Source organism: Gymnoscopelus braueri (genome assembly GCF_963280865.1).
Source record: "Gymnoscopelus braueri genome assembly, chromosome: 11".
Classification (NCBI taxonomy): Eukaryota; Metazoa; Chordata; class Actinopteri; order Myctophiformes; family Myctophidae; genus Gymnoscopelus; species Gymnoscopelus braueri.
This window is the reverse complement of record NC_137613.1, coordinates 10,812,449-10,838,649: the sequence shown is the minus strand read 5'-3', so window position 1 is coordinate 10,838,649 and position 26,201 is coordinate 10,812,449. Positions and strand designations below refer to the sequence as shown.

At 41.8% G+C, this 26,201-nt stretch overlaps 1 protein-coding gene across 1 annotated transcript in view; it reads right to left on the bottom strand.

Annotated features, from left to right (window-relative positions):
* Positions 1-2,891: 2,891 nt before the first annotated feature.
* The window catches only part of elp2 (elongator acetyltransferase complex subunit 2), a gene marked incomplete at its 5' end in the record, with an annotated part of 113,770 nt that continues 90,460 nt past the window's right edge, over positions 2,892-26,201 (bottom strand). Inside the window, 5 exon segments of the mRNA XM_080443330.1 lie at positions 2,892-4,350; positions 5,863-5,976; positions 7,573-7,715; positions 16,362-16,483; positions 24,034-24,232. Of these exon segments, the coding sequence (XP_080299456.1) occupies positions 4,137-4,350; positions 5,863-5,976; positions 7,573-7,715; positions 16,362-16,483; positions 24,034-24,232 (792 nt within the window). The 3' untranslated portion in view covers positions 2,892-4,136.

Below are 26,201 nucleotides of genomic sequence, written 5' to 3'. Positions count from 1 at the left end.
TGGCTCAGGAGATATACCAGGGATTCATAAGCTGAAGGTTTAGGCTTTGAAACGCCTTAATATGATTTTTCACTCTCAATCTAAAATCGAAGAGGTTGGTTAAGTATTGCATTCTTACGTGAGTTTTCCATGTTAGTGTGGCTCGAGGTATTATTCAGGGTTTTATAAATAAAAGGTTCAGGGATCAAACCTCATGAAGAACATTATCATCACTCTATCTAAATTCTAAAAGATGGGTTAAATATTACATTCTCGGTTGCATCTTCAATGCCAGCGTGGCTCAAACGTTAAATCAGTGGTTTATAATGGTTTGGTTTGTACTGTGGTTCTATGATTCTGTGTATTGTACTATGATTGTGGTAGTTTAATTATGCATTGAAGGTTCAATGTTATGTAAAACTGTATTTTATGCTCTGCTCTGGGGGGTTTGTGATTGAAGATCTGTGACATGTTTGCACAGGAAATCTTTTAATATCACATGAGCAGAGTCACACCGCCAAACTTGAATGCAATATCATTGCATATATGGGTAATGGTTAATATGGTAATGGTTAATAAATGGTAAATGGTTCATTAACGGTCTGGTTATTTCTGAGTTGAAGTGTCTAAATGAAATGCAGTAATCCTGGTCACTATACTGCCAGCCGGGGTGCCTGATGGAGGGGAAAGGAACTGGTTGGAATAACATGTTCCTTCCACGCGCTATGTCCAACCAGGGAAACTCTCCCCTGTCAGGTGATAAGAAGGTCAGTTGGCTCTCATGCATTGAAGGAGGCATGAGCTCGGCCCTGGCCTCCCTAGGTTGGCAGAGGGAAGGTAGTGCCCAGGATTACATAGACAATTGGCACTGGGTTTAAAAAATGGGGTTACAAAATCGTGGGGAAAAACAAATAAAAAAGTACTTCCAGTTCCCACCTCAGGAATATATCCAGGGTGCATTAGTATGCTAGTCAGGGACAGAGATGTGAGAGAAACGTGTTGATGAAATTCCCCCTTCACACGCGGCCATTCCTCATGTTCTAAATTGAAACATCAGTGATGATGACTTGGTAATTACATTATGCAATACGCAGTGTGGAGGAAAAAAGAAGCCTTGATATATGGCTGTATTGTCCCACAAACCTAATTTCCCCCTCACTGAAAAACTACGCTTTTCCCTTTTCTTTTATTCCTGGAGGGGCGTGAGCAGTGTTGCCATGTCTGCTTATTATAAGCGACTTTGGGCTTGTTTTTCTGTAAGGTCGCTTGTAAATATTGGTAGTTGCGGGTTGCGTTTTTTTTTTGTTTTTTTTCTAAAGTGGTGCTTAATCGGGCTTGCTTCCTAAATGTTGTTTAAACCAGTGGTTCTCAAACATTTTCACGTCAATGTAATATGTAATTGTCTGCGTAACCCCATCCCACAAACATTTTGTGCCAGTGACCCCTGTACCAGATTTGTGTTGGTAAAACGTTTTAAAAAAAAAGGCAAATCTTATTTATTTTTTTACCAAGATTAAAAAAATAGTAGTTCTACAAGAAATGCGACGCGTTGTGAGCTTGTAAATCGGTACATTATATATAATAGGTTTAAAGTGCTCATGTGGCCTATAGTCACTTCTTTTGGGCTGGTTTTCCTAGACCTGGTCGCTCACTTCTCTCACAAAATGTGGCAACGCGGGGCGTGAGCGTGGTTGGTATGAGTTTGACTGATGCCCCGGTAGATCCATACAGGACCCTGCGATTAGGCCAGGAGTTATGGCCAGTACTTACACTCTCCTACAGCTGGATTTAAATTTTTCTCACGTTTAATGACAGCAGACCAGACCTGGCTGAGCTTCACTGTAAATCTAAACCAGAGGGGAATCTGTTCTTGTCCTTGAGAATTCCACCTACTGCAGGTCCCTGCAGACCCCCACCCACTGGCCCACCCTAGTAGCACCCAGCTAAATACAGAGCCACCCAAAGTAGCACCCAGTTACATACAGAACCACCCAGTCCAGTAGCACCCAGCTATGGTACATACAGACCCACACTGTAATGTACGTTAAAGGCAGGGGTGGGCAACTTTGATAATGGAGAGGGCCACTATATTTCCACACTCACTCCAGAGGGCCACATTGCATATACTGTCGGGCCATTCTATGCCGAAAAATAGCCGATCTACAAGCTCACAGAGACACGTTTTGAGCTTGTAGATCTGCTATTTTTGAATTGGAATCGTGTTTCTCTTTTTTTTTTTTGCTGTTATTTTTTTTTTAATCCTGAAAAGTAAAATCTTTATTTCATTTCAAATGCATTTAGTTAACTTTATGAACTTAAATACAAATACATTGGACGTAAAAAAGACAATGGAATTTTAATACTAGTCTTTAAGTTACTAATATAGACTAATTAAAGCGGGTCATGTTTGCATGTTTGGAATTGTAACAGCTGAAATCAATAATATATCAGTATTCCCATATTAACCTGCGGGCCACATTAAGTGAAGGTGGGGGCCGCATGTGGACCCCGGGCCGCCAGTTGCCCATGTATGGTTTAAGGGATAGTTCACCCCCCCCCCCCCGCCCCCCAAAAAATGTTTTTCTATCTATTAGTCACCCCATGGATATTTATTTGTTTTTGCCACATTTCTAAGCCAATAATTTGATGCCCAGTGGACCGGTAGGCTAGGCTTAGGAATACGACAAAGACATGTCCATGAATTCAAGTCTCCATGGGGTGACTAATCGACAGGGGGGAAAAAATGTCATTTTGGGGGTGAACTATCCCACTCAGGTTCTCAAGTATTTTCAAGTCAAGGACCCCCAGATTGATACGTATTTGGCTGCGGACCACCATCTGAAAAGATTTTGTGCCAGGGCAGGGACCAATCAGAAGAGAAGATTTGTGTTTTATTATATTTCTGTAAATCATCCAAAATTTGTCACATTTAATACATCCTTTTTTTATTCATAGGACCAGAATAGAAACGTCCTTTTTAGCTTTAATGTCTTACTGTACTAGCCTGGAAAACCAGACGAATCTATCAGTGCGGGGGAAAAAATCTATTCAAAATTGGTCGATCTACAAGCTCAAAATGGGTCGCATTAGCCCGAAGTATGAATTAGGGCTAAAGTGGTTAAACTGATGCTATATTAAAACATTTAGCAGGGGAACGCCTGGAACCCCCTCAAGGACCCCTGGGGGTCCCCAGACCCCCAACTTTTAGAACCACCAATGTTTTACATAAACAGAACCGGCTTGGTCTCTCCTAATCTGTCCATGCATCAAGCTCTGTCAAATTAGTTTACTCCCCATACTAGCGTAGCCTCACTATCCGACATATACAGACATTAAGTCATTGTATTATTCAAAATCAGAGCCAGGGATTGTAAAAAAAACACACACAAAAACAACAACAGTAACCCGTCCAAAAAAGAAGCAATCATTCCGTAGATACAGTACAAAAAAAAAAGAGATTTAATCATATATTTGACTCACAAAGCGTCGGTACAATACAACACAGGAACCGTGGCTGTTGATGTGAGCCAGAGAGAGACTACGTTATTCCATCTCATCAAGCCCGGCAGCAAAATAAACACAGTCACACCATCGGAGCGCCCCAGCACTTTCTTGATTGTTTTCTCAGTTGACAGAATAGAACAAGCCACAGTTCTCTGTACAAATTGGGAGTTGTTTTTAGGAGGACGTGGGGGTGGCCTGTCTCACCACGCAGTTTTTTTTGAGTGGAAGCCTGATGAATACCTGTGACTCTAAAACAAATTGCAGTGTCACCAAAGTCCTCTCACAGTTCATAGTTTTTTTTGTTTTGTTTTAGTTTGCCTCCGTCATTACAGTCTGGAAGCAACAGAAGCAAACGATCCGGGAGGTAAAGCAGGATGTTTCGTCTTAACAGTCGCGCAAATTTGTCCTAATAAATTATAGAATCGAAGCCTACATAGCTTGCTGCTTATCCGAAATGGGAATTCAAAAATATAAAATGGAAAGTTATTTTAAAATAAATTTTCGTGATCGGAAATGACGAACAGAATAGATGATGGCTTCCTTTCTCGGCGTTCGGGATGTGTAGTTCCAGACTCTATACAGGCATTCAGAGAATGCGGAATAAGTTGTCTGACTACGCGAGACTAACGCACCGGACGGCAGGCCCCTCCAGTTTAAAGACCCCTTCGGTCGACATTGAATATTTTGACAGAGTGGTCAGCGCCGGCGCTTGCCAACTGGACCCATGACTTCTCCTCCTCCTCCTCCTCTTCCTCGCCGCCGTTCTCTCCTCCGTCTCCGTTCGTCTCCTCAAGGAGGCCTCTTGTGCCCGCCCGGCCCCCCCTGGGCCTCCAGCGAAGCCTCTTGACCGTCAGGGTGTGGCTTTGTCTGCGAGAAGGAGGTTCAGTGAAGGAAAAAAACAACAAGGACACTGCAGATGGGCCCGAGAAGCCAAATCCTAGAGTATCTCGGCATCACTATTTTGGCCATGTCATTATAAGCCAAAGTAGCCAATTTACAAGCTTAGCAGTGTGACGCGTTGTGAGCTTGTAGATCTGCTATTTTCGGCGAATAGGGATGTTAGGGTTCAAGTGGTAAATGAAAAAAAGAAGAAAAAGATTTGGCGGCTCCCCTGTAGTAACTCTGAGGACCCCCTAGGGGTCCCAGACCCCCTGTTGGAGACCCATGGTCTTTGTTATAGTCGTGACATGGACTCCAAGCATTCAACTTGAGTCACAACGATTATTTTTTCTTTTTACCTTTTCTCCTGCAATTTAGTCAATTGATTGGCCCACAATCAATCACAATTGACCCGCAGATCTACAAGCTCACACTGTGACCTTGTGTGTACCTGCTATTTTTGGCTTAAGTTCTGCGCCAGAATAGAGATGCTGGGATTCAAGTGGTTAAATGTCACGAAGGCGATAAAAGTTATTTTAAATCTGTTCCAATGGATACAGATATTCTCTTAAGTTTTTCTCGTGACATACTGTATCTTACGGGGGAAAGAATTCCGTACGGAAATATGAATATTACATAATTCTAAGGTGCTATAAAGCAGTATTGATTTTGACAGCAAATTTTGATTTAGTTCTAGTCATAGTCTTTTGAATAAAATTCCATTTAGTTTTAGTCATATTTCTGTCATCTGAAAAGTTTTCGCTTTTGTCTAGTTTTAGTCGACTAAATATAACAAGATTATAGTCGACTAAAACTACAGTTGATTTAGTCGACTAAAATGTATTTGGGCGGTGCCTTGATTGCGTCGTAATGCTTCATTTTACACTTGGTTGCATGCTGAAAATAGCCGATCTATAAGCTCACAACACGTCGCAACGCGACGCGTTGTGAGCTTGTAGATCTGCTATTTTCAGAGCACAACATCCGAACGCAACCAAACATAAAATGACTTGTCTTTTAGTTCTACTGGATCTCTTCTCCACTAGTCCCTCACTAACATTTTAGTCTAGCTTTTATTTGTTGACGAAATTGTCAATATATTTCGTTTTAGTTTTAGTCATCATAGCTTAGTTTTTATTTCGTTTTCGTCAGTGAAAAAAGGTGGTCGACGAACATTTGTCGTCATAGTTTTAGTCGATGAAATCAACACTGGCAAACCACACAAGGAAAAGTATTTAAAAATGTTTACTTGGAAAGAGAAAGGGAAAGTGTGGAACTATTATAAAGCTATAACTTTTTGCCCTCTGCGACCCGACTCTGGAGAAGCAGTTGAAGATGGATGGATGGACTTTTATTAAAAAAAGGCTGATAAGAGAAAGAGAAAGGGAAGCATGGAGCTCTCTGTGTGTGTGTGTGTGTGTGTGTGTGTGTGTGTGTGTGTGTGTGTGTGTGTGTGTGTGTGTGTGAGAGAGACACAGAGAGAGTGTGAGTTAAGGATACTCGGAGTCCGTTTCTCCGCACAGGTTCCAGTCCTGTCCTCCGGCAGCCTCCAGGTCCGGGTTCCACTTGTACAGAACTATCCTGCCACACTCCAAGCCCACTGCCAGCAGGTAGCTGGGGAGGGGAACGAATACACACGCACGCACGCAGACGCGCCCACACACGCACGCACGCACGCACGCACGCACGCACACGCACACACACACACACACACACACACACACACACACACACACACACACACACACAATTTAAGTTTACGATTAATTGTCACTCAAATAATTGCGTTTAACGATTTAATTGTGTTCATGGCATTGAACACTGGAATATTATGAATACACATGTTGTTTCTGTTTGCCTTTTAGGGTTCGTAATCAAAAATTGCACAGGGCAGACATGACTATAACAAATAACAGAAATTACTAGCATATATTTGATCATTTTATACTTAAAAAATAAATGAATAGCGGAAATAGCTGATCTACAAGCTTACAACGATAAGCCACCCACGCGTTGTGATGCATTGTAAGCCACCCACGCGTTGTGATGCATTGTAAGCTACCCACCCATCCAGATCTCTCTGGAAATAATTCCAGGCGGACTTGAAAGCCCTCCTCCTCATTAGATGTCCTGATATCGTCTCTGTCAGGCGGACACTTCATGTCAAAAGACTGTTACTTTTCAGGATTCAAATTCAAAAATAGCAAAAGTAGCAGATCTACAAGCTGCTACTTTTGATGCTTTTGTGTGACGCTGTAGTACGCAGTGTTGATTTCGTCAACTAAAACTATGACGAAAAACCTTTGTCGACTACCTTTTTTCACTGACGAAAACTCAATAAAAACTAAGCTACGACGACTAAAACTAAGACTAAATATGTTGACAATTTCGTCAACTAATAAAAACTAGACTAAAATGTAATTTTAAAAAGTCATTTTATGTTTGGTTGCGCTCGGGTGTTGCGCTCTGAAAATAGCAGATCTACAAGCTCACAACGCGTCGCAGCGCGACGTGTTGTGAGCTTGTAGATCCGCTATTTTCAGCATGCAACCAAGTGTAAAATCAGCCATTACGATGCCATCAAGGCACCGCCAAAACACATTGTAGTCGACTACAATCTTATGATATTTAGTCGACTAAAACTAGACAAAAATTAAAACATTTCAGATGACTAAAATATGACTAAAACTAAATGTAATTGTATTCAAAAGACTATGACTAAAACTAAATCCAAATGCTGTCAAAATCAACACTGGGTAGTACGATCAAGTAGGGTGTTAATTTAAAGGGGGAAAAAACCCACAAAAAGTTAGAATATGGAGGTCAGAGGTTTCTGCCCGACAGCAACGATATGTAAAACAGCCCAAGATGTTGGCTGTTGATTTGTGCGGCGCCCTCTGTGGACCAATTTACTGATAGAGGCAAAGCCAATTAAGATGAGATAAAAACTGTAATTAGTCTCCGAGGGGGAAATGGGGGAAATTGACCACTTGCATGAAACCATCATCATCATCACACTTTATCTGGCATGTTGCACATGTCATACGTTGGCAAAGATCTGATGGCCCAATACTGATTAGTTGATCCATGTTTTACTGGTGCGCGTGCATGTGTGAGGGTGTGTGTGTGTGTGTGTGTGTGTGTGTGTGTGTGTGTGTGTGTGCGTGTGTGTGCGTGTGTGCGTGTGTGTGTGTGTGTGTGCGCGTGCACCTGTGATCGGAGCACAGCAGGGGGCAGAAGGCTACAGCCGTAGCCGAGTCACCCACGTCCAAGATGGAGGAACTAGGACGGATCTCTGGAGGGGTGACGACGGTGTCCCCAACAATGGACTTGCATGGGCCCCACACGATAACCTGCACACACACACACACACACACACACACACACACACACACACACACACACACACACACACACACACACACACAACAAAAATAGCTGATCAACAAGCTCAAACTGTACCCATTTTTCTCCCCAATTTAGTCGTTATGCCAATTAATTACTCCACGCACACACGTGTGTGTTGTCACTGTTGTTGTAATCTCTCAAGAACAGATTCTGCTCTGCGTTTGATCCCCCCCCCCCACAACTACATTGTACAAAATTGTGTTGCAGATTTCAACTTTTCTTAGCTTCATAGACTTGTTTGACAGCACCATCATCAGTATTGTGTGTATTGTGTGTTTTTTTTGTACAAAGTGTTATTTTTTCTCTGTATATTTTTTACATTATTGAACTGTTACTGCTACTATATATGTCTATGAAAAAAGGACCTCAACGGAAACAAGTCGGCAAGGACTTTTTTGGTCGGACCTTTTAGACAAAAGTATTATAAATGTAACTGTGATGTTTTACATTCTTTTTGCCTAATAAAAATGTCAATCAATCAATCGATGTTTTTCTTTTGTTTATCTGGTTTATTTACAGACTTTTTTATATTTTGGATTCATGTTGATATATATATAGACATTTAACCACTTACAAACCCTCAATACTTGGTGGTCTTTTAGCCTCTACACCAAACTTCTTGACCAAAAATAGCAGATCTACAAGCTGACAACGCGTCGTGCTGCGACGCGTTGTCAGCTTGTAGATCGGCTATTTTCGGTGAATGTTCCCCCCAGAATAGGGATGCTGGGGTTCAAGTGGTAAGTGTAAAAAAGAGGGAATAAATGTTCTGTCTCACATCGATTTGGCAGACCTCCTGTAGTAACTCTGAGGACCCCCCTAGGGGTCCCGGAACCCCTGTTGAAGACCCCTGCTCTAAGTGATAATCTGCTGGGTCCAGACAGCAGGGTCTAATGACCCTCATGACTCTGTCCAGGACAGGACGCCATGCAGGGGCCCTGGGAGCTTTTAGCTTCCTCACTTACTGTCTTTGAGAGGTCAGAGAAAAAAAGAATGGTGTATCTGCTAAGAGCATGTTTTATTATGCTCCACACAAATGGAACAAACTTCAGGACTCTCTGAAACTGGTGTGATTGGTCTCGATTAGAGACATTTAGTTAGGATGCTTCTTGAGGACACATTACATAGTGACTGCACCAGTGGTGGAAAAGGTACTTGTTTTACTTAAGTAAAAGTATCAATACGGCAATGTAGAAATACTCTGTTACAAGTAAAAGGCCTGTGTTCAAAATGTTACCTGAGTAAAAGTACAAAAGTATTGGCATCAAAATATACTAAGTACCAAAAGTAAAAGTACTAACATGTTTGAAAATAGCAGATCTACAAGCTTGAGGGGGTTTAAGTGGTTAAATGTCTGATAATACACCAACATACATGTCGACAGTGCTGTCAAACAAGTCTATGAAGCTATCTATGAAATCATATATACAATGTGTAGTGAAGGGGTCCCTGCTTCATCTCTCTCTCTCAGATAGGGGGTCCTTGGGCTGAAAAACCTTGAGGCACCCAGCTCATTCTGCAAATCTAATTTAGCAACCATTCCTCATCGACAGGCAACAGGCTGTGGTACAGAAAATTCTTCAGCATTGATTTAAAAGAACTGAGAGTTCTTCTGGGAGTTTGTTCCAGATGTGTGGTGCATAAAAAAAACTTGAACTGCATGTTTAGCTTTGAGTCTGAGGGTTCAGAAAGCAGACCATGGTCCCCAGAGGACCTGAGAGAGTCTGGATGTTTCATGATGTTAGCAGAGGATCAGCAATGTTTTTCGACCCTAAACCGTTTCAGCGCTTTAAAAACCAGCTGTAATATGTTGCAATCAATTGCCTTTGACAGACAGGATGATACAGATCTGAGAACTGGAGTGATATTACCATCGACTTTCTTGGGTCTTTCTTTATTTAGTGAGGACTCGAGCAGCAGAAACGTTCTGGGTCAACTGCAGCCGTCTGATCGATTTTTCTTCTTTTATAGGGAGACCCGTAAAAAGACACCGTTACAGTAGTCAAGTCTACTGAAGATAAACACAGTTTTTCATGGACTTAGAGGTAGGGTAAGTGATTTTCAGTGGTTAAAATAGTTGTTAAGAGGGATAGTTCACCCCTAAATGATGTTTTTTCTATCGATTAGTCACCCCATGGAGCCTTGAATTCATGGATATTTTTTTAGGTTTTGCCGCATTCCTCAGCCAATAATTTGATGACCGGCAGCGGTTCCGGTAGGAGACACAAACAGTCTTCTTTGTGTCTCCTACTGGGACCGCTGCCTACCGGTCCACCGGTCATGAAATTATTGGCTTAGGAATGCGACAAAAACGAAAAAAATATCCATGAATTCAAGGCAACTAATGGGGTGACTAATCGATAGAAAAAAAGAAACTGTGAACTATCCCTTTAAATAGCTCTATATTCTGATATTTATCATTGCTATAGAATGTTTGGACAGAACATGCATTTTCAGGTGGGGATGCCAATTTCATCCAATCAGGATAGAGAACTCAGGATACAAATTAAACAAGTGAAATTGGAAGTGATGACCCAAAGGAATGAACAGACAAATTTGGAACTGGAACACTATAAAAACGAAGCTGATAAATGGGTACTCTCTCCTGATTGGCTGAAATTCCGTCACCTACCCGAGTATTTTCTGTTCATTAAAGAGCTGGAGAGACATGGTGACCCCTGTTTCTGAACAAACACAATGATTACTATCAGAATGCGCTTTAACCTTTTAACAAAAAAACTTTTGTTTTAATGAGAAAATATCACTCACCCTACCTGTAAGTCATTTAATCCTTGATACACTCTCAAGGTGACTGACTTTGTAATCGTCTTAATGTTGGATGTTGAAATTCAGTCCATGTCTACACCAAGACTTCTGGCTTACATTGTGTGTGTTTTTCTACCGTTTGAAGCTGGGCACCGTCTCACTGTTAATCATTCTTCCTTGGCTCCAAAAACAATGACTTCAGTTTTATCGTTGTTTTTTTTTTAAAGTGAAGAATATTCTGGCATATCCAGTGGTTGATTCAGTGCTTCCATTGGACCATAGTCCCCTGGTAATGAGGTTATGTAAATGTGAGCGCCGTCTGCATAATTATGGTAATGTGATTTTTTTTTTGTTATTTTCCATAATCTGATCCAGTGGGATCCATGGTGCACTGTGGATGTTGAAAGAACAGGGCCGAGAACAATGGAGCCTTGGGGCTCTCTTGTCATTTCTGTCTTCTCAGATGTGTACAGACACAAAGTAGGGCCCCCTGTCCTTTAAATCGGCTTCAAACCAATTTAGCACCGTGTCAGGAAGCCGCTTTTACAGTTCTAGTAATGTGTCGTGGTCAACTGTGTAAAATTACGCCACTGTATGTGTTTGAAGTGGACGTCATTTTATAATTTTTCAGGGTGTAATTTTTTTTTAAGTATAATTGACTGACATTAACCCATTCAATCCGGAACCGTATCTGTGTCATTTTAAGATATATTTGGCTATTCAAAAATAGCAGATCTACAAGCTCAGAGTGCCGCACTATGAGCTTGTAGATCTGCTATTTTTGAAAAATCTTGAAAATGTGTGCACATTTTGAATATATATTTTTTAAAAGCAAACATTTGTAACTCAAATCTTTGCTTCTGGGGAGGTCCCTGGAACGAAATATTTTGAGATGGGGGTCCGCGGACATGAACAAGTTTGAGCACCGACTGATTATAGCAACATACGTTTTTTCAAAAAACTGTTAGGACATTTGCAGAATCCCCCAGAAGCAAAGTTTTGAGTTACAAATGTTCGCTTTAAAAAAAAAGATATATATTCAAAGATTTGCACAAATTTTCAAGATTTTTCAAAAATAGCAGATCTACAAGCTCTGCACGCGCTATGAGCTTGTAGATCTGCTATTTTTGAATAGCCAAAGAAATCTTAAAATGACATAGATACGTTCCCGGTCTTAATGGATTAAACTGCAGAAGCACAGAGTTAACAGAAGCACAGAGTTAACAGAAGCATAAAGTTAACAGAAGCATAAAGTTAACAGAGACATAGAGTTAACAGAAGCACAGAGTTAACAGAAGCATAAAGTTAACAGAGGCATAAAGTTAACAGAGACATAGAGTTAACAGAAGCACAGAGTTAACAGAAGCATAAAGTTAACAGAGGCATAAAGTTAACAGAGACATAGAGTTAACAGAAGCACAGAGTTAACAGAAGCATAAAGTTAACAGAGACATAAAGTTAACAGAGACATAGAGTTAACAGAAGCACAGAGTTAACAGAAGCATAAAGTTAACAGAGGCATAAAGTTAACAGAAGCATAGAGTTAACAGAAGCACAGAGTTAACAGAAGCATAAAGTTAACAGAGACATAGAGTTAACAGAAGCACAGAGTTAACAGAAGCATAAAGTTAACAGAAGCATAAAGTTAACAGAGGCATAAAGTTAACAGAGACATAGAGTTAACAGAAGCACAGAGTTAACAGAAGCATAAAGTTAACAGAGGCATAAAGTTAACAGAGACATAGAGTTAACAGAAGCACAGAGTTAACAGAAGCATAAAGTTAACAGAGGCATAAAGTTAACAGAAGCATAGAGTTAACAGAAGCATAGAGTTAACAGAAGCATAAAGTTAACAGAGGCATAAAGTTAACAGAAGCATAAAGTTAACAGAGGCATAAAGTTAACAGAGACATAGAGTTAACAGAGACATAGAGTTAACAGAAGCACAGAGTTAACAGAAGCATAAAGTTAACAGAGGCATAAAGTTAACAGAAGCATAAAGTTAACAGAGGCATAAAGTTAACAGAGACAGAGTTAACAGAAGCACAGAGTTAACAGAAGCATAAAGTTAACAGAGGCATAAAGTTAACAGAAGCATAGAGTTAACAGAAGCACAGAGTTAACAGAAGCATAAAGTTAACAGAGACATAGAGTTAACAGAAGCATAGAGTTAACAGAAGCACAGAGTTAACAGAAGCATAAAGTTAACAGAGGCATAAAGTTAACAGAGACATAGAGTTAACAGAAGCACAGAGTTAACAGAAGCATAAAGTTAACAGAGGCATAAAGTTAACAGAAGCATAGAGTTAACAGAAGCATAGAGTTAACAGAAGCATAAAGTTAACAGAGGCATAAAGTTAACAGAAGCATAAAGTTAACAGAGGCATAAAGTTAACAGAGACATAGAGTTAACAGAGACATAGAGTTAACAGAAGCACAGAGTTAACAGAAGCATAAAGTTAACAGAGGCATAAAGTTAACAGAAGCATAAAGTTAACAGAGGCATAAAGTTAACAGAAGCATAGAGTTAACAGAAGCACAGAGTTAACAGAAGCATAAAGTTAACAGAGACATAGAGTTAACAGAAGCATAGAGTTAACAGAGGCATAAAGTTAACAGAAGCATAGAGTTAACAGAAGCACAGAGTTAACAGAAGCATAAAGTTAACAGAGACATAGAGTTAACAGAAGCACAGAGTTAACAGAAGCATAAAGTTAACAGAAGCATAAAGTTAACAGAGGCATAAAGTTAACAGAGACATAGAGTTAACAGAAGCACAGAGTTAACAGAAGCATAAAGTTAACAGAGGCATAAAGTTAACAGAGACATAGAGTTAACAGAAGCACAGAGTTAACAGAAGCATAAAGTTAACAGAGGCATAAAGTTAACAGAAGCATAGAGTTAACAGAAGCATAGAGTTAACAGAAGCATAAAGTTAACAGAGGCATAAAGTTAACAGAAGCATAAAGTTAACAGAGGCATAAAGTTAACAGAGACATAGAGTTAACAGAGACATAGAGTTAACAGAAGCACAGAGTTAACAGAAGCATAAAGTTAACAGAGGCATAAAGTTAACAGAAGCATAAAGTTAACAGAGGCATAAAGTTAACAGAGACATAGAGTTAACAGAAGCACAGAGTTAACAGAAGCATAAAGTTAACAGAGGCATAAAGTTAACAGAAGCATAGAGTTAACAGAAGCACAGAGTTAACAGAAGCATAAAGTTAACAGAGACATAGAGTTAACAGAAGCATAGAGTTAACAGAAGCACAGAGTTAATAGAAGCATAAAGTTAACAGAGGCATAAAGTTAACAGAGACATAGAGTTAACAGAAGCACAGAGTTAACAGAAGCATAAAGTTAACAGAGGCATAAAGTTAACAGAAGCATAGAGTTAACAGAAGCATAGAGTTAACAGAAGCATAAAGTTAACAGAGGCATAAAGTTAACAGAAGCATAAAGTTAACAGAGGCATAAAGTTAACAGAGACATAGAGTTAACAGAGACATAGAGTTAACAGAAGCACAGAGTTAACAGAAGCATAAAGTTAACAGAGGCATAAAGTTAACAGAAGCATAAAGTTAACAGAGGCATAAAGTTAACAGAAGCATAGAGTTAACAGAAGCACAGAGTTAACAGAAGCATAAAGTTAACAGAGACATAGAGTTAACAGAAGCATAGAGTTAACAGAGGCATAAAGTTAACAGAAGCATAGAGTTAACAGAAGCACAGAGTTAACAGAAGCATAAAGTTAACAGAGACATAGAGTTAACAGAAGCATAGAGTTAACAGAAGCACAGAGTTAACAGAAGCATAAAGTTAACAGAGGCATAAAGTTAACAGAGACAGAGTTAACAGAAGCACAGATTTAACAGAAGCATAAAGTTAACAGAGACATAGAGTTAACAGAAGCATAGAGTTAACAGAAGCATAAAGTTAACAGAAGCATAGAGTTAACAGGGTCGTTGGCTGTGAGCTCTCATGACAGCGGCTCCGTTCCCACTGCTGCCAGTAGATGAGTAGTAAACCATTCTGCTGTTGTTTCTGATGTGTCACGTCCCACCCAGACCATACACGCACACACAAAACTCCCAATAGGAGCTATATCGACCATTACAAATGCAGAAGGTTGTCTGTCATCTTACCAATTGTGATTTTGTTTTTGCCATGAACAAGTAAGCCTACAGTGAGGCGGGCTTGATGTACAAGTACAGTAGTACACCCCCCTGGACATGACGCTAGTATGATGCAGGGACTTACCCCCCCAATCCAACCCTCGGTCGGGGAGTCTCCCAATCTCAGCGCTGGTGTGTTGGTTTAACCAGTGATCTCTCTCTCTCTCTCTCTCTCTCTCTGTGCGTGCTGTCCTAGTGCTGCAAATGCAAGTGAAATTCTCTCCCCTCCCAACGAGTCCTGCCTCCGACACACTTAACACATTGATTGCCAAGAACGAGTTAACTCGTTTTCACTCGTTTTTAAAATCCATCACTTGATTGCCAAGATCGAGTTAACTCGTTTTTAAGAAAAAAAAGAAAAAAAAAAGGAGATATGATTTTTCGAAGATCTAGACTCCCATCCACTTCCTTGTTAACTTAAAACTTAAAAAGTCTGTATCTCGGCTCCTGAGTACTTTTTTTTTTTTTTCAATGAAAAATCTCTGGCAATAAACTGCAAAAAATCTGAAATAACTCTGGCAATCAATGTGTTAATCAGGTGATCAGGCCTAGCTACTGTATAGCCTTGATTAACAGTTACCACCGATGACACACCGCAACGAAATGAACAGACGCTTACTGGCGGCCCTATTGTCCGACAATGGCTTGATGTGTGTGAGACTCCACAGAAGACAGGTTTGTGAACAGTTGCAATGGAGAGCAACGGATGATAAATTGTATTTCAAATTATCTGCAGGACTGATGTTTTTTTTGTTTCATTTTATATTGAAGTCATTTTGAAGTGAAGTGCCATCATCATTATAAAAAAAATAAAATCACATTTGATGTGCATAATCCTTTTCTCCTCAGACAGGAGAAGGCGGCAAAATGTCTCTCGCCTTTTCTCGATTTTTGAATTATTCTCTGCATGTATTATCGTAATTAGCAGCCTGTAATAATAATAATGGTCTGGTGGTTTACACCGTCTGGTGATGATTGATCTTTCCACCCTGCAATTTAAAAAAAAAATAGATCTCATGACCAAAAAAGGTTGCCCACCCCTGGTGTTACCAAGTAACATTTGTAAGAGAAATGACATTTCCTCTGCCTTTCACAAAAGGTGACAACATCATCATCAGGGTTGCCAGATCTGCTTATTATAATTTGCCCGCAAAATTTTATTTGAAAATAGCCGATCTACAAGCTCACAACGCGTCGCATCGCGACGCGTTGTGAGCTTGTAGATCTGCTATTTTCAAATAGCTGATGTATATGTTAAAGTGCTCATGTGGCCCATAGTCGCTTCTTTTGGGCTGGTTTTCCGAGACCTGGTTGCTTGTTTCTCTCACAGAATCTGGCAACACTGATCATCATCTGCACTGTGGAAGATAGACATGATGTTTGTGTAAATTGTCTGTCGGGTGGAAACCTCATACGTCCAAAACTGTCACTTTTCAGGACGCAAATTCAAAAAGAGCAAAAGCAGCAGATCGACAAGCTCGAAAGGTGTCGCTTCGCGCCGCGTTTCAAGCTTGTAGATCTGCTGCTTTTGAGTGACGCTGTAGTATGATCAAGTAGGGCGTTAATTATGGAAATAAACACCAACATTTTGAATATGGAGATAAGAGGTTTCTGGCTGACGACAACAATGATGTGAAGGTTTTTTTTTACCTTCTTATCCCGACTGGACGTGACAAAGAACTTGCTGTCTGGGCTCCAGTCGCAGGCCCAGATGATTCGGCTGTGCACGGCCGTGTCCTTGGCGGTGTGCGTGTGCAGGGAGAAGTGTGGCTCTGGGGGGGGGGGGGGGGGGGGGTTAACATGACAAAACAGAAACAAAACAGTACAGTTAAAATTCAGAATGAGAAACAGGTTTAGTTGTGCATGTACACACCTACAGTACATGTTCTACTAACTCAGTGGTGTTCAATGCCTCGCTATGAGCTTGTATATCTGCAATTTTATCTCGGCTGCCATGGCTGTATATCTCCCTAGTGACTATACGTTTAGTTTTAATATGTGCTCCAAGCCAATCCTCTGTAGGAAACAAGGCAGCGTGCCAACCTTTGACAACAGCCTCATCAATCAAATCCTGCTACTTGGCAACTTTCTCCAGTTGGCGCACAAAGTACATTAAAAAAACATAATTCATGAAAACGTTTTTTCGTATAGTTGTTAGGCATGTAACGATTTATCGTGAATCGATTAAAATGGATTCAAACTGGTGACAATTTAAATCGATTTAATAAAAAAGATCATCGCGACGCAAACAGCAGAGGCCGCATAAAAAAAGAAAGATAATTGAGTTTTCAGTCATTTGCTACTGTATTGATAAGAGGATAAGAGAAAACCACAGTATTGTAAAATAAAGAGAAGACAATACTGGATTTGTGTAAGAGAAAAAAAAAAGAAAAAAAGAAAAAAAAAGGTCATTTGTCGATCCCCGAAAGGAACTCCTCGAACCCCCGACCTCCACCCGCTCCCTCCGCTCTGGAAATTCAAACACACTCAAACCCCTACAAGATGAAGCTTCGCACCATGGGGGGGGAATCGGGCCTTCTGCTCGGCTGCTCCTCGGCTGTGGAATGCCCTCCCTGACAATCTGAGAGCACCAGTCCACCTTTTAAAAACCTTTATTTTTAACAAGGCATTTGCCTATAGATGGACTCAGTGATGCCATGTGTGTTTTGTTAACTTTTTTTCTTAACTGTATATAGCTGACCTTTGATCTGAATTTTATTAATTTCACTGTTTTAAAACTCATTGAGTGCCATTGACGTGTTTCACGTGTTTTACCGCAATGGTGCAACGTGTCAATGACGTGTTTGACACGTATTTTTTGTTTAAAAAACAAAAACGTTCAGAACCCAAGATATCATTATCTGAAGATTTGACATTCACTTCTTGTTTAACTTATTACTGAAAAAGGCTGTATCTCGGCTCCTGAGCACTTTCTTTTTACTATGAATTTTTGGCCCAGACATGTTATTTTCAAAGGCAGACAATTAATGTCCACAAGGTCGCGATGGGCCAAAGATCACAGAGGCCGTGTGAGGCCTCGTCTCCATCCTGCCTGGTGCAGAATAAAGAGAGAGTGAGTGAGAGAGTTATACAGAGAGAGAGAGAGAGAGAAAGTGAGGGAGAGAGAAAGAGAGAGATACCGTCAGGGGGAAAAAAACTAAGATGGAGGCTTAGTGCTTGATGCAGGAGGGCAGCTAGTGACTGGAGGTGGGATGGACGGAGAGAAGAGGGAGGAGGAGGAGAGGAGGGGAGGGATGGAGAGAAGAGGTAGAGAGGGAGGAGGAGAGGAGGGGAGGGATGGAGAGAAGGATTACAAAAGACGAGACACACAGGAGCAGGGCAGAGTGGTATTGTTTGATGAGCCCTGGCATCGTTTAACCTTCCCTCGTCTGGTCAGCGAGGACGCACGCGCAGATGAGAGCCATGTGATTTGTGTACATAATAATATGTGTGTGTGTGTGTGTGTGTGTCTGTGAGAGAGAGAGAGAGAGAGAGAGAGAGAGAGAGAGAGAGAGAGAGAGAGTGTGCGTGTTTGTGAGAAAGAGAATGTTTGTGTGTGTCCTCCGCCATCACTCTGAGTGATTCAGCAGCCAACCGGAACGGACGGGAGAGCCCGAGCCCCCCGCACCCACAATCCTATCACCTCCACAACACGAGCACACGCGCACACGCACACACACACACACACACACACACACACACACACACACACACACACACACACTCTCTCTCTTCCATCAGCACAGGGGCAAATCAGAGCTCTCTGGGCTGGTTATCCGGTGTCAGGGTTCATTCAGCGCTCCACCGTGAGGCGCTGCCAGTGGGAGACACTTACAGAGAAGAAGAAGGCCTCTGGGGGGATGCAGGCCTCTGCCTGCTGGATCACATGATGTGGCCGTCAGTTAGTTCCACCCCGCCCCCTAGATTATTTCAGATTAGGGGTGCAACCAAGCCCACAGAACCGAGAGGGAGCAGTGAAGCGCATTGGACATGGTCAAAACGGTTTCGACCAATGGGCTCGACTCACGAGCTTTGCGCACGGGGTTGCAAACGGAGGTGACACTACAGCGCATGCGAGACGACGCGCAGAGTGACGCAAAACGCGTCACATAGGCCCCAAATTAATCTCTCAAGACAGATTCAGAGCTCCGCCGCTGAATCTGCCGGCAAGCTCCTGTAGAGTCGACGATTATTGTCACACAAAATAATTATTTGGAACATATGAATACCGTAATTTTCGCACTATAAGCCGCACCTGACTATAAGCCGCAGCAGCTAAATTGAATGTTTGGAACATATATAAGCCGCACTGGACTATAAGCCGCAGGTGTAAAATCCATAGATTTAGGAGGTCCCCTAGTGGCCGTTAGCTGTAAAAATCCATAGATAAGCCGCACCGTTATATAAGCCGCAGGGTCGAAAAATGTCGCGGCTTATAGTCCGAAATTTACGGTACACATTTTTTTTTCTGTTTGGTTTGATAATCACAAATTGCTCAGGGCAGATATGACACAACTTAAATAATATACAACAAAACTTGTCGCAGCGCGGCACGTTGTGAGCTTGTAGATCTGCTATTTTTCGGCTTTCGGTTCAAAATGGCAAACGCCGTCCTGAAATATTCAGCAGACCGTCTGTGTCTCAGTCTAGCTGTACTTGCCCTGCCAGTCCTGCAGCTTTAAGGGCCCTGGAAAGGTTGTGTGCCAGAGGAAATGATGGCGCTAACCCGCTAACCTGAGCCCCTGACACCTCCTCCACCCAACGCACTGAATGAGAAACAGAACGGGCCTTCGCTATGCTGCATCCAAAGTAGCACACACACACACACACACACACACACACACACACACACACACACACACACACACACACACACACACACACACACACACACACACACACACACACACACACACACAGAGAGAAGCCTCTTAATATGTTTTGTACAATAGTCGTTGTACTAAACATGCTGCTTATGAAAAGTTGGGCTGTGGGGCACCATGCTGGCTTCAAGCGCTTAGTGCAGTGATTTCCAACCTGTGGGCTGGGGCCCACCGGTGGACCGTGAGGATATTGCAAGTGGGCCCCCAAATAACTGGCAAAAAAATAAGATTTTAATGATAAAAAAATAACATGAATATATAAAAATAAATAAGGTAAAATAAATTATGGTATTTTTTACTTTAAAACCTTTAAAAAAATGCTTTCATTCATTGTGAGCCGGCTTGTTCCGGTCGGAGTTGTTGGTCCACCACTGGCTCGATGCGGCTGTGGATCAGCCTCTCCAGGATCTTATATGGGACACAGAGCAGTGAAATGGACCTGTAGGACTTCGGATCTTCGGCGGGTTTATTCAGCTTTGGCAAGGCTATGACGGAAGCACGGCACCAGGTCTTTGGAATCTTGGACCATGATGAAAAGAACGAGCATAGCCAGCGAGATGTTCATACGCTTTGGTGTCTGACAAACTCGGGATGAATATTGTCTCGGCCTGGTGACTTTCCCAGCTTCAGTTTGTTAATTGCTTTACTTAGTTCGGCTGCTGTGAAGTCTCCTGAAAGGTTTTGCTTTGCTGCCCTCAGGAGGACTTCACAGTAGGCAGCGTATGCAGCGTCCACATTGCAGATTAGGAGGGTAAAAAACATTGTAGTTAACTGAAATAAAATAAAAACAAGACTTTACAAAAGGACGATTACCTATCTGAACAATCATGTTCAGCAGTGCTGTCTCCTGAGATATGGCTGACCACCACGGTGTCATCTGAGAACCGTTGTGTTATGACCCTATAGGGTCATATTATATTATTTTCTGTGTTGCCCTGTGTATATCTTTTTCCCTCATTGGTGTGTGTGAATGAGTGACTGATTGATTACCAGCTGGCGTGAATGAGTGGTGTCTGAACGTGAGTGGTTGGCTACCAGGTGGACCCTACTGATGATTGGCTCCTGTGACCAGGCTCACCTATAAAGCTGCCTGTCTCAGTCTCCCTAATGTCTTCCTCCATGAAGTCTCCCAACCGCACCAGTCTGGTGTTTTTAAGTGTTTTAGCCTGGCCAGTATTTTAGAAGTTTCAATGTTAACATGGTTAGTCTTGGTAAGGTAGGGGTGGGTGTCCTTTCTTTTGTGTTCTTTGTTTGATCAGATGTTTCTTTAGTTTATGTGAGGTAAGATATCTGTGCTTTGTTTTGGGTTTTGGTAAAGGTAAGAATAGGGTTTTGTTTTGAGTAGGATTTTATGTTCAGGTGCCCACCCTGAGGTAACTTATCCATGTTTTTGTAACTTGTAAAATAAAACACTGTACTTTGGATTTTTAAACTGGTGTTGGCTGTCTATATTTGGGAACTGGGTAGGAGGGAGTCCATTTTTGTGTTACACCTGGTGACCCCTAGGCCGGGTCGTAACAGTTGGAGGAGCTGTTGTACCCTACTTTCTTTCTTTTTTCGTGGGATCGCCGTTTTGTTTATCATGGCTGCCAGTTCCCATCTGATGTCGTGTGGGAGTCCCGACTGCTCCAGACCGTACTGAATAACTGCTAGTTTACATAACGTCTTGAGACTAGGATTAAAGTCTAAGATGTACAGGTCATCAACGATTACGGACTCTTCTTCATGTCCTTCAAAGAGGATGATACGATCTCCCACTCCCACCACGCGACAGCTGTTAAGCAACCCTGGACCTGGGCCTTCACCCTTGGGCTCAACCTTCTTCCAGGAGAAGGTCTCTGGATTGAATTTCCACAGATCATTGACGATCAGCTCCATCGGATCAATGTAGTTCTCTTACTCTCTTCTCCTGCAACAAAATATGTACAGCTCTCCATTGTAGGCAAAGGCTGAATGAAATAGTACTTTTGAACAAATCTTTTCTTTTTTATTTGCTTTATCTGGCATGCTCAGCCAACAGTTAGTCTCCGTGTCGAACACTCGGATTTTTGCTTTTTCAAATCCGCCCTCAAATACAAACATCTTTGTCCCTATGATGGTGGCAGAGTGATCCTTAAGGGCTAGTGGAGCTTCTCTGGTGTTAATTAAAGACCAGACCATTGTGGTGGTGTCCAACTTGCAAATGTCATTATGAGCAGGAATGCCATTATGAAAGGAAGACATACTATCATATCCTCCACAGATATACATGACCTTCTCCGAGACACAGGCTGCGTGCAAAAACCTCCCTTGAACAGTCCCAGAATGCTTGGCCTTGAACCATGTGTGGGTGTCCACATCAAATGCATAGAGTACATTGGAGACAGGAAGGCCTCCCCATAAGTAGACGGTATCTTCTATCAGCACAGCTATGTGGCCACAGCGAATGGGGGAAACTTCAAATGGACGTTCTTCTCTCCCTGTTTTCCCTGGGTGCAACGTCGTCCAACGTAAAGACACTGTGTTGAAGATGTGCACAGCAATTTCACCACTTTGCTTGAGATCTTCAAAGGCGTAAACGTTGTGTCCCACCAACACACGAGTCACACGAGGAGGTGTCGTACGATATCTTGGGCCACGGCGACCTTCAAACTGTGGTAGAGGACACAGGTGCATAGCTTACAAGAGATTGGTCCAGTCCTGCTCTGTTAGAATCAATGCACAGTACCACTTATATATACAGCAGCACAAACATCACACAAATCCTGGCCAATCCCTGAATGTGCTGGATTGGCCAATCAGGGAAGCCAGTACCTGACTAGATCAACACACACCGGCTTCCCGATGGCACACTGTTCAGCATAGCAACCCCAAGGTATCAGATGAAGGTACGATCAGGCCATGGACCAGTTCATGGGAGGCAAACTGCAAACTGGATCCGGAAGTTTGGTGAAATGAGAGGTGGCTGGACCAGCCTGTGAATCCAACACTATTTCTGAACAATTACGTCCTTTGTCAGTTAATCGGTTCAGGAATATAAAAGATATATCGCAGGTTGTTTTCTAGTGACGATCGATGTGCACACTACGTCATTGAGGCATCTTAACAAATGTACGTTTACTTTATACAATGGAAGTCTGAGGCTTAGATCAGGGTGAAACCTTGGCCCGATTTTTAGTCATGTCACACGTCATCATACTGTTAGATATATTATAGATGACTGACGGACGTCACAGACTGGCCAAATGAAGTCCAAGATCCCCATGAGAGCTACTGTAACAGTGTGTTCATGTTTACAGTGTGATATAGTGATATCATAGTGATCCAGTGATAAGACAATTCATTTAATAAATAATTAAGTTAAAGTTCATAACTATACATTTAGAAGCAAATAAGTCTTATAAAAACTTAAACCGTTTTGTGGCATTAAATGAATGTAAACAAGTCCTGTGAAAGAGATTAAAAAGTTAAAAGGTGAACAGAGACAAAAGAGATCACTGAATCTGTAATAGTTTCTACTGGTTCACACTTATGGTGTTGGTAATCGATTGGTCACGTCTGCAGAGGGAGCAGGGTATCTCTTAGCCCCTTTCGGGACCCTGTTTACCTTGTTCGCAATCATGCTCTGAAAATGCAGCCACTGAAACCACTAAAATACAGAAAACCCCTCTTGATTATTTCATTCTACTATGGGCAATTTGTTAGTCAGTGGTACAAAACAGTGTCTTGGTGCAGTAAAATGGTCTATCACGCATTTTACGGCTCTATTCTTCTTGACATTTACAGCAGATAGTAAATGTTTTGGAACGTGTATTACGCTGATCCTATGAAGCTTTCAAGTCAGTCGGATAAAATATCACAGCGTACGTACGGGGGCCAGCCCAATAGACTGTGTGATGATGATACAACACGCTATTTATGCACTGGTGAGGTTTTTTCCTCTCCTATCCAAAACCCGCCCGACCCATTGTCACGCACATGAAAACAACAATCTGCATTTCAGCAATGTGAACAAAATGGCTTGGTATGGATGATCAATCCAAACGTTCTGCTTTGACCCATTCAATCCGGGAACGCATCTGTGTCATTTCAGATTTATTTGCCTATTCAAAAATTGCAGATTTACAAGCTCATAGCGCGGCACAGAGTGCCGCGCTATGAGCTTGTAGATCTGCTATTTTTTTTTTATCTTGAAACTTTGTGCAAATCTTTGAATATATATGTTTTTAAAGCAAACATGTTTTGACTGAAATCTTTGCTTCTGTGGGATTCTAAAACTGTCTTCAAAATCTGACTAAAAAAACGTATGTTGCTATATATCAGTGGTGCTTAAAACCTTTTTCATGTCATGGATCCGGAAGAAAACTCGTCATACTCGTCCTTGGCACTGTGGACCTAACTGACGAGTGTACTCGTCCATGGCAGTCAATGAGTTAAGTAGTAAATCCACCGTCTCTCACCTGCGCTGTCCGGTGTGGTGGCGGGCGGGTCTCGTGCCCACAGGGACCAGGTGCGGTCGCGCGACACGGCCAGCAGGAGGCGTGCGTCGGGGGAGAAGGCCATCTGGGTGACGGTGAGGGTGTGGCAGGGCAGCGCTTGCAGCTGACGCCAAGACGAGGTGCTCCACAGCAGCACCGACGCATGCTCCGCTTTGGATGCCTGTACGGGATGGAGAGATGGCATGAAAATGTCACTGAAAACACAAACTACAGATGTCTCAATCAAACCAATAAGACTATTACTAGGCAGTAGTGATGAGCGGGCCGACCGAATTATGCGGGCTGCGGGTGAGTGGATCAGCCGCTCTCACACGCAAAAAATAAATAAAAAAATCACATGCTCTTGTTTTGTCTTTATTCCTAATAGGAATAAGAATAATAACAATAAAACAGTTTGAATACACTTGGGGTGTATACTTTATGTATTATTTTCTAACCTTCATGATTTTACAGAATTATAGGTACGACCCGCGGGGCGGGTTGAACCATTGATTTATATATGGGTTCGCGGGGCGGGTTGAGGCGGAAAAAACCTGACCCGGACATCACTACTAGGCAGTGTTGATTTTGACAGCAAATTTTGATTTAGTTTTAGTCATAGTCTTTTGAATAAAATGCCATTTAGTTTCAGTCATCTGAAATGTTTTCGTTTTTGTCTAGTTTTACTCGACTAAATATCATAAAAAATGTACAGTTGATTTAGTCGACTAAAATGTATTTTGGCGGTGCCTTGATGGCGTCGTAATGGCTGATTTTACACTTGGTTGCATGCTGAAAATAGCCGATCCGACGCGTTGTGGGCTTGTAGATCTGCTATTTTCAGAGCTCAACACCCGAGCGCAACCAAACATAAAATGTCTTTTAGTTCTACTGGATCTCTTCTCAACTCGTCCCTCCCTAACATTTTAGTCTAGTTTTATTTGTTGACAAAATTGTCTTTTTAGTCATCAGAGCTTAGTTTTTATTTCGTTTTCGTCAGTGAAAAAAGGTAGTCGACGGAACACTTTTCGTCATAGTTTTAGTCGACAAAAAAATCAACACTGCTGCTAGGCCTCACCGCCAGGACTCACCTTCTCCCAGCTCACTTTGCTAGTCTGGGTTGGGGCTCAAGGTGCTTTGTAGAAGACAGAGAGCAACATCTCTCAATGGGGCTGGTCTTTAAAATACTCAGAGGATCAGATACCTGCCAAACTACTTCTCTAGAGTGAGTGATGCCCACGGGCATAACACTAGATACGTATATCATTTGACCTCGTTTCCCCCAAAATTCAGCTCAAACTTGGGTAAAAGGGCATTCTACTATGCTGCCACCATAAAGTGGAATGCCATACCAAAAGCCATTATCGATCTCGACAATACAATTGGGCTTGGTAATAGCATCCTCTGCTCCCTGCCCCCACCCCTCCTTTTTTAGTAAATATACCATTTTCTACTAGTGGAGCTATTACCGATATGTATTCTATTGCATTGTATGTGTTGTACTGTAAGTCTTACTGATGCATTGAGTAAAATAATTTGTGTTATCCTTTTAGCATCACTTTTGACTGTACTACTGTCAACAAACTTGTATTCAATCAATAAAAAAAACACAACTAAAAAAAAACATTAGTGCTAAAAATTGCAATGAGGCTGTTTATACCTGACAGCCACGCTGTCTAGGGACTATGCACACCTCTAGGGTACCCTGTTAAAGGTTTCTCTCCAGACACGTTTTGACACGTTCAAATATGTGAGAAATATTCTGCAATGATTAATATTTGTGTTTAACATGGTTCTTCCCACAAAAAAATAATAAAGTCAAAGAAAACCATGTTAAGCTGAACAGAAGTGAAGGGCTGAAGGCACTACTCTTTCTCCCTCACAAAGAAAAAATCAGAATGTATGAATATTCAAATATTCAAATAAAGCAGGCCCTGGCTGGCGCCTCGCACCGCCGCCACAGCTGTTCAAAGCAAAGTGCTTTCAAGTCAGGGTACGGTACGGTCAGACAGACACGCTCCATGATGGCACGGGAGACACGGTGAGGCCTGGCCAACACATGCTGCTGGAGGCATTAAAATGGGTCAAAGTTCAACAAAGTTGAACTCCGTACGACGTGGCACGTGACGTAGTCTGGCGTAGCCAAAACA